We start from the raw sequence: 10000 nt of genomic DNA, 5'->3' as shown, positions 1-10000 counted from the left end.
AGGCTCTATAGAAATGCAATGTGTTGTTGTTGTTTACACTCACTCTATAGAAATGCAATGTGTTGTTGTTGTTTACACTCACCCCATCAAGGCTCTATAGAAATGCAATGTACTGTTGTTGTTTACACTCACTCCATCAAGGCCCTATAGAAATGCAATGTGTTGTTGTTGTTTACACTCACTCCATCAAGGCCCTATAGAAATGCAATGTGCTATTGTTGATGTTGTTGTTACACAAACCCAGGGTCAGCACCTTCTGCACCAGACCCCCCCCTTCTACCCCACCCCTTCTACACCAGACCCCCCCCTCTACACCAGACCCCCCCCCTTCTACTGTTCCACTCCTTTATTCTCATTTCCCTCTTCTCTCTCTCTCTCTCTCCCACAGCCACCTGACCCTCATTCATTCAACATTCACTCCACTCATCCAGGCTATTTTCTCCTCCCTCCTTCACTCCATAGCTGGCTCTCTCTCCTTCCCTCACTCTCTTTCTCTTGCTCTCTCTCCATCCCTCTCTCTCTCTCTCTCTCCATCCCTCGCTCTCTCTCTTTCTCTCTCTCTCTCTCTCCATCACTCTCTCTCTCTCTCTCTCTCTCTCTCTCTCTCTCTCTCTCTCCATCCCTCGCTCTCTCTCCTTCTCTTGCTCTCACTCCATCCGTCGCTCTCTCTCTCTCCTCTCTCTCTCTCCATCCCTCGCTCTCTGCTCCAGTGTGTGGAATTGATCCAGTGAGGGCCACCGTCTGCCCTCACACACCACTCCCATCCCCCTCTGGACCTGTCACTGCAGCAGCATGCACACACACACACACACGCACGCACGCACGCACGCACGCACACGCACATGCACGCACACACAAACACATACACACAAACACATACACATAAACACACACACACACACATGCACCCACAAAGTATGCACACGCACGCACACACACACACACACACACACACACACACACACACACACACACACACACATCCAGCTCCAGATCACCCACTGCGGCAAAAGGTTGTGGACACATACAGACATACACACACACACTACAATATATACACACACCTACACACACGTCCATACAGAGACACTCTAAACACATACTGTACACACTGTATACTGCATATACTGCTCATAAACACCCACCCACCCACACACACACACACACACACACACACACACACACACACACACACACTTGCTGGAGCATGGCGGTGACAAGGGACATCAAAGGGCTACACACAATCCTGTACACACAACCCTGTACACACAACCCTGACATGACAGAGCCAAACTTGGCAATGATCAGACAATTACAGTAAGACAGGAGCACCTAAAAGATGAGAAAGGGGAAAGAGAGAAGGAGAGAAGGAAAGAAGGAAAGAAGGAAAGAAAGAAAGAAAGAAAGAAAGAAAGAAAGAAAGAAAGAAAGGTGGGTGTGCTTTGTGGGTTTGTACTTACCCGCTTGCGTAGGTTGTATGTGAGTAGCAGGTTCCGTGAGAAGTGGTTGGCGAAGGCCGTGTAAAATTCCAGAACTTTCTGCAGGGCGTCACGCTTGATCACATGCAAGTCGCAGTATGTCAGAGCTCGGACGTTGGCACAGGATTGTGCTAGTGTCACCTCCTTCCAAAACACGTCCCCAAACACATCACCCTTCCCTGCATGTGCGCACGCGCGCACATACACACACACACACATAGTACAAAATTAGATACACACAATCAGAAGCTAAGCATCAGCATTACATTTGGACACACACATACACTGAAATAAATGATAAAGCACTCAACACACAAACAGTGTGGCTCAGTGAGGGATACAAGCACATCATAACAGCAGCTCAGCACAGGGAAAACATCATGACATGAAACCACCTCACCTTCACTGCAAATACATATAATTACTTACACACACACACACACACACTCAATTCACACACACACACAAACATATGCACACGTGCACACACACACACGTTAAGTAAAGTAAACAAGCCCATTATCAGGTTAGGGTGCAAGCATATTATGTGATGAACCAGCTGTGTTTATGTTATATTATGAACCAGCTGTGTTTATGTAACGTGACACTGTGTGATGAGATATAAACACACACATTCTCACACACACACACACACACACACACACACACACATTGTCTCTTGTATTCTGTTCACCTATGCTCTTTATATTGAACACTCTCTCTCTCACACACACACACACACACACACACGCTGCCTGCTCAATAACTCAAAGGCTGATTAAATCTATCTATACCAAGAAGGGATTGATAACGTCCAGGCAGAGCTAAGAAGTAGGTGTAATTAAACTTCAAATACCTCTGACACTTTACACTAACACACACACACACACACGCATAGTTCCCTCACACAGACAAATGTGTGTACAGTACACTTAATGAATCAGGGAGAACTTAGCCTCGGAGGGCATTTAGAGCTGTTCTCTCATCCATTTGCACAGCTGACAGCCCCCCTCCCTCCCTCGTCCAAACTTCCATCTTTTCCACAGGTAAACATCCCTTCCTTCCTCTTTCCATTTCTCACCCCCCCTCTCAGCGTCTCCGCTGACACCTCACCATCTTAACCAAGCTTGTCATAAAACTCTTTCCTTCTCATCTCTCTCTGTCTCTCCCTCCTGCCCTGTCTCTCATTATCTATCCATCTCTCTCTGTCTCTCCCTCCTGCCCTGTCTCTCATTATCTATCCATCTCTCTCTTTCTCTCCCTCCTGCCCTGTCTCTCATTATCTATCCATCTCTCTCTCCCTCCTGCCCTGTCTCTCATTATCTATCCATCTCTCTCTGTCTTTCCCTCCTGCCCTGTCTCTCATTATCTATCCATCTCTCTTCCCCAATCTTCTTTTCTTTTTTCTGTTCCTTCCCTCTTTCTCTCTTTCCCACCCTTTTTGATCCCCCCCTCTCTCTATCTCTCTCTTTCTCTCTCTCTCTCATCATACATTTCATTATATTTCTGTGAGTGTTGCTTGCTTGCTGCTGCCTATTCAGACACAGTCGGAGGAAATAAAGCTCAATAGAATCAGCAGTCCCTCTCTCTCTCTCTCCATCTAGGAAACACAGATATCCTCTGAGGGAGATTAGAGAGCAATTGGTGAACACACACACACACACACACACACACACACACACAGTCTTACTCTTGTGTCTTATAAATGTGTAATTTTCATTTCTTGCCATCTCAGAGGAAACACACACACACACACAGACACACACACACACACACACACACACACACACACACACACATAGAGTCATAAAAAGTCGATCGCTGAGACTGCTGCTGCTGCAACGTTAGCTCCGTGCAAGTAGTGTTCATTACATTTGAATATGTAATGGCCACGTTCGAGACGTCCTCGGGGGTAGTGGGAAGTGCAGTCCCCCCTGCCTGCTGTGCTATGTAATGGCCACGTTTGAGACATCCTCGGGGGTAGTGGGAATAGTGGGAAGTGCGGTCCCTCCTGCCTGCTGCGCTATGTAATGGCCACGTTCGAGACGTCCTCGGGGGTATTGGGAAGTGTGGTCCCTCCTGCCTGCTGCGCTATGTAATGGCCACATTCGAGACGTCCTCGGGGGGTAGTGGGTACTGACTCCTTCTGTCCGCCACAGAGAGAAGTGGACGGCCTCGGCAGTATTGAGCTCATATTATTCTTTCAGCTCCACTGCATCCCTGTGCCTTCAGGTGACTGCTCAGGTGGAACACTATTTAAAGTACAGCTCTAATTTGCTTAAGGTGTATTAATCCTGATATATATTATTAATGAAGGTCACTTGAAACTTTCTGCACGTCAGCAAGTCCTTTCGAGGAGTTGGTACTAAGATTTAAAGTTTCAAGAAAAACTGCAGCATAAGTTTTAAAAGCCTGCAGTCTGTGTGTGTTTAGATTTGCTAATTAAGCCCTTGTCAGCATAGACCTTTGCCCTGAAGTCAAACACAGGGTCTCATTTTCTTCAGCAGACTAACATGGCTGGCCCACGACTGTGTGTGTGTGTGTGTGTGTGTGTGTGTGTGTGTGTGTGTGTGTGTGTGTGTGTTTGTGTGTGTGTGTGTGTGTGTGAGTGAGGGTCGCTGTGAGTTGTGTGTTTGTGAGCTTGAGGTCGGAAGGCGGGGGCAGAGTGTGTGTGGATGCCCCCAAGTTGTGTGTGTGTGTGTGTGTGTGTGTGTGTGTGTGTGTGTGTGTGTGTGTGTGAATGCTCTAGTTTGGGTTGCAGAGACGGTGTGAAATGAAAGGTATGTGTGTGTGTGTGTGAATGGTATGTGTGTGTGTGTGTGTGTACGTGTGTGCGCGTGTGTGTGTACACTCTAAGTTGTATGTAAGCACTGTAGGTCGGGTGCTGCAGTGTGGGCAGTGCAGTCCAGCATGGCCCAGCATGTCAGATGCCATCAGTGCTGTTAATATTCCCCAGCGTCTGTCTGACTAGCTGCCACACCACTGATGGCTCTCTGCTGAAGAGCTGCCAGCACTCATCAACCACAGGCATAGCACCGCAGACAGTGTGTGTGTGTGTGTATGTGTGTGTGTGTGTGTGTGTGTGTGTGTGTGTGTGTGTGTGAGGTGTGTGCGTGTGTGGGTGGGTGGGTGTTTATGTTTGAGGCAGAATGAGAGAGAGAGGGAGAGAGAACGTGAGGGTGTTCATCTGTGTGTGTGTGAGTGTGCATGTGTGTAAGATAATTAGATAGATAGAGAGAGAGAGAGAGAGAGAGAGTATACATGATTGTGTTTGATTGTGTGTGTGTGTGTGTGTGTGTGTGTGTGTGTGTGTGTGTGTGTGTGTGTGTGTGTGTGTGTGTGTGTTAATGGTAGTATGCTCTGTTTGATTTCATCAGCCTGTTGTGTCCCCAGCGTGGCAGGGTGTGTTCTCATCAGCTGTTCGATTGTGTGTATGGTGTGTGTGTGGTAGAGATGCGCGGATGGGCTATTATTTCAACCGTAACTGCATAGCAAAACTTATCATCCATCCGCCATCCATCCGCACAAACGTTTTTTGACCAATTTTCAAAACCGCACCCGCCCGCCATCCGCTGGTTGTTTTAATGTCTATGGGTGATGCGGCGCTGCTGACGTGAGGCTAGAAAGCTCTTGCCTGTTTTAGAAAGACTGCAGTATCCAATGCAGTAAATATATTAAAAGGCTAAAGTCCTACATTGGCTATGTTGTAGCCTATCCCCAGAATATCAGCAGTAAACTCTACCTCTTTCTCGCAAAACAGTCTCCAAATAAAACGCACATCGGCCTGTAGTCTACAATTTGATCATTGTAATAAAAAACGCAATTTGGCACATAATTTCAACATGCTGCTATTTAGCTTACTAATGAATGCCTATTGTACTTTATTTTTTGCAAAAAGAAAGAAATCCTTAATAAAATAACAAGTAATTCACATCATAGGCAACTTTACGCACTGTCATGTCAGGGTGACACTATGACAAGCCTGCTCTGAAGACTCCCATTCATTTTGACTGCATGGGAAGAGAGCGCGTCCTTTTCAGACAGACAGCGCAATTCATTTTATACCAGCAGGCCGATCGGACAAACTACAGTACGGCGCCTCGATATTAAAGAAACGCTGACTCTATTCATTCCGAAAGTCCACCGCACAACAGTGCAACGTGCATGTTCACATTTTTAGTAACAACCGCCAAACTTGCTTGCTTGCCTTACACATCTAAGTTTTCGGACTATTTTTCTTATCTTCTTTTTTCCGCTGTGGATGTTATTGAGGTTGTAGAAGTTTTAACTCGTACGTTCTGAACATCTCGCACTGCCATTGCCCGATGTCATTTCTGAGTCATATCACTCCATAATCTGTCTCTTTTAAATGCCTATTCCCTGAATGGTAGGCTACAATGACTATGTGTTTTATATATAATATCGAAAACAAAATAACCCAGGCAGTCTCATATACGAGATGTTTAGGCCTCCTCCAATACTGGCAGCTGGCCTCATAGGTTGCAGATTTGCTTAGTGGCCTAAGGCTCTGCAACGAGACGCGACATTGGAGATAAATCATCGGTCAACTTGCATTTAGCCTATTCTACTTTCTTATTGCACACTGGAGAGGAAAACATGCTGATAGGCTACTTAATTTACACTTTTTGTTACCTTTAGTGTGTGTGTGTGTGCTGTGCGTGCGTGAGAGGGGTTGCTCAGTGAAACAATGGAATACACCAATTCCGCAACACCATCTCTAGTAGTCTAGGCTAAGCCTAAACAAAGCAGCATGCATAGAAGCAACTAGGCCAAATTACTGCATGAGGAAAATTTGACTGTTTCAAAGTGTGCTCGTTTTTTTTCGGATGTAGGTAACACAATTTAACAATGTATAGACTATATATTTTTTCATTTGATTGGTTCAACTGCCACTCGCCCGAATTTAATGAAAATATTATATTTCTTCATGTCATCCGCCCGATCCGCGGTTTAACCCTTAGTCCGCGGCTGTAACCGCAAACCGTGCATCTCTAGTGTGTGGTGTGTGTGGGGTGTGTGTGTGTGTGTGTGTCCAGCGTGGCAGGTTGCATTCTCCAAACAAGGGGCCTGGAGAGCTGAGATGACCGCTGACCCATTACGGTAATGAGCGTGTACAGTACTACCACAGGTGTTCATCAGCGCCACAGCACTCAGCTCCACTGATGGAGCAGGAGCAGATCTATCTGATACAGGAGCAGATCTATCTGATGCAGGACAGTATGAGCAGATCTATCTGATGCAGGACAGATCTATCTGATGCAGGACAGAGAGGCAGGTCCAGCAGAAGCAGATCTATCTGATACAGGACAGAGAGGGAGGTCCAGCAGAAGCAGATCTATCTGATACAGGAGCAGATCTATCTGATGCAGGTCCAGTATGAGCAGATCTATCTGATGCAGGACAGAGAGGCAGGTCCAGCAGAAGCATATCTATCTGATACAGGACAGAGAGGCAGGTCCAGTATGAGCAGATATATCTGATACAGGACAGAGAGGCAGGTCCAGAATGAGTAGATCTATCTGATACAGGACAGAGGCAGATCTATCTGATACAGGACAGAGAGGCAGGTCCAGTATGAGTAGATCTATCTGAGGTCGTAGAGAGCCTACTGGAAGGTGAGCACAGAGAGCTCATTTTGTGCTGTTCAAATGCTGGGCAGGTCTTCATTAGTTGTGTAAGTGTACGTGTGTGTTTTGTGCTGTTCAGAGGCTGGGCAGGTCTTCATTGGTTGTGCAAGTGTACGTGTGTGTTTTGTGCTGTTCAGAGGCTGGGCAGGTCTTCATTGGTTGTGCAAGGTGCGTGTGTGTTTTGTGCTGTTCAGAGGCTGGGCAGGTCTTCATTGGTTGTGCAAGTTAATGCGTGTGTGTTTTGTGCTGTTCAGAGGCTGGGCAGGTCTTCATTGGTTGTGCAAGTGTACGTGTGTGTTTTGTGCTGTTCAGAGGCTGGGCAGGTCTTCATTGGTTGTGCAAGTGTACGTGTGTGTTTTGTGCTGTTCAGAGGCTGGGCAGGTCTTCATTGGTTGTGCAAGTGTACGTGTGTGTTTTGTGCTGTTCAGAGGCTGGGCAGGTCTTCATTAGTTGTGTGTGTTTGCAGGTATGTGTAGGTGTGTGTTTGCATGTGTGTTTGTGTGCGTGTGTGCGTAACAAAGAGTCTGTATAGGTGTCCCGTTGTGCGAGTGTCACCTCCTACCTGTTGGCACAAATTAAAAGTCCCGACACCTCTGTGCACCCTGCCGTCCCTGCCCGTACTCCCCAGGCAGACCGGGATCAGAGCAGATTAAAAGTCCTGACACTTCCCTGCGCCCTGCGGTCTCTGGCCATATTCCCCAGGCAGGCAGGGATCAGCAGCAGAGGAAAACTCCCACACTGTCTCACCTGGCCAATTACACTCTGTCCCTCCTGACCTCCCCACGGGCACGGACCCATCTCCCGCCGGGCCGCGCTGACCTCGTTACTCTCCCCTTTTCCCCTCCTGTTCTCGCCATCACCACCCTTCTCTCTAACAGCCAGTACCGTCACGCCGGTGTGACAGGATTGTTGGAAACTGAACGTTTTAAGGAATATCTGGGTTCATTGAATTCAACATAGGATTTTAGAACCTTACACGGAACAGAATCTTCTGTTAGAATGTTCAAACCCCCCCTGCTAAGGGTTAAAACAACTCATCCACACAGAGGCAGCAGTGCTGGCACAGAGGATGCATTGGATTTTCCATACATTGCCTTTGTGTCCAAAGTGCCTATAGACTATAAACGTTCAATGTCTTCATTTGGTTTTCCATACATTGCCTTTGTGTCCAACGAGCCTATGGACTATAAACATCAATGTCATTTGATTTTTAGAATAGTGAATAGGGAAGTGGCATAATGAACTGGAGGATGTCAGTCAAGGCAAAAGTAATTATTACGTTCACATGTACACGAAAGTTAACGTTTCTTTCAACATGGTGCAATGAAGCAGAACTGGTGCTCTCAAAAACAGGTTCTGTTGTTTCTGAAGGTTTCTTCTATTGATGATTGACTGAATGAACTAGATTGCATTTAAAAAGCGGCCATTTTCACCACACACATGCGCTGTTTTCATACATATGCCGGAATACCTAATCAGTCGCTCTTAACACCTCTCCTTCTATGTTTTACTTTTTTCCGCAACCTTTCCAAAAATGCATAAGTATGTATAAGAAAAGCACAATTGTGTCTCCTATGGTCTGCAAAATGCACTTTCACACATGTCCAGTCTTACGCTGTCCAGTACATACAGTACGCTGCCATGTTTTAAGGGACGAAAGCACGAAACAGCTGCTGATCAGCTCCAGAGTCTGGCTCCAATTTTGCCAATAAGACTTGCCAGGAATTTATAGGCTGCATTTCTGGTTGTATCTCTCGTATCCTTGATCTTTCTGTACATATAATGGCCTGAGGGAGATGTGTCTGTCCTTAAATCCTTGCCATGTCTCTAAAGCGGCTTTGCATCCACAGGAAGGCCTTCACAACTTCCTTGGCCCCGTCCCGGTGGCATTGTGTAGGCGTTCTCAGAAGTGCACGCCTGTGTGGCAGTGCTGCTTCTCCTCCACAGAGAAGTGACACTCCAAGACCTGTCACGAGCTCCTCTCATCCCCACATCTCTGGTGCCTCTGACCGCCAGGCACTGGGTGGAGCCGCAATTTGATCCTCTGTCAGGCCGCTCCACTAAGAGCCGGACTACACTACATCTTAGCCTTCAAACACCCACGTCCGTGTCTAAACCTTCTCCACCTTCTTTCATCTACTGGCAGTTCAGCTCCGATGCACTCAGGGCCCCATAACTGCACATCCAACATGGCTGCTCTGAACGTTGTCATCACCATCATCATCATCATCATCATCATCATCATCATCACCATCATCACCATCATCGTCGTCCTGCAGGCCCTTTGGATGTCTTCCCTTCCTCTCTCTGACCTTCCCACATCCAACATGGCTGCCCCAAGCTTCATCATCTCTACTCTGAACGTTGGCATCATCATCCTCATCATCATGATCATCATCATCTTCATCTTCATCATCTTCATCTTGCTGCTGGCCCTTTGGAGGACTACACTTCATCTCTGGGACACCCCCACCCCAGCTGCATTGCCTCTCTGACCAGTCCTCCTTAACCCTCCAGTGTCGTGGATGAGTGGACTGTGAAGAGGCGGGCCAGAATTATTCACAAGGCTGGCGTGTTTAATAGCCATGCAGGGTCTAGACCACGGGTGTCAAGGTGTCCATTGCAGGCAAATGGGTGAAGTGAACACCACATTACTTAATGAACAACTTCAAGAGCAACTGAGGACACGCATTGGCTGATTTGTTCACCCCCAGAAGCCAATCAAAGGTGCTCTTCTGAGCTCAAGTAAAGTCCGTGCGGTGTGTGTGGGTGTGATACGTGATGTGTGGTGTGTATTAGAGCAGCTGAGTTTAACGCACTAGTCAATTCAAAGCCTTCTAGTACCCTGGGAAGAACACAGATTTGCGACCACTT

At 47.0% G+C, this 10000-nt stretch overlaps 1 protein-coding gene across 1 annotated transcript in view; it reads right to left on the bottom strand.

Annotated features, from left to right (window-relative positions):
• kcnh1a (potassium voltage-gated channel, subfamily H (eag-related), member 1a) overlaps positions 1-10000 on the bottom strand; it is a 106285-nt gene that overhangs the window by 39804 nt on the left and 56481 nt on the right. Inside the window, exon 12 of the mRNA XM_048270286.1 lies at positions 1461-1657. Within this exon, the coding sequence (XP_048126243.1) occupies positions 1461-1657 (197 nt within the window). The remainder of the gene's footprint in view (positions 1-1460; positions 1658-10000) is intronic.

The sequence above is a fragment of the Alosa alosa genome, chromosome 18 (genome assembly GCF_017589495.1).
Source record: "Alosa alosa isolate M-15738 ecotype Scorff River chromosome 18, AALO_Geno_1.1, whole genome shotgun sequence".
Taxonomy (NCBI): Eukaryota; Metazoa; Chordata; class Actinopteri; order Clupeiformes; family Clupeidae; genus Alosa; species Alosa alosa.
The sequence above is the reverse complement of the archived record's forward strand: the minus strand, read 5'-3'. Positions and strand labels throughout refer to the sequence as shown.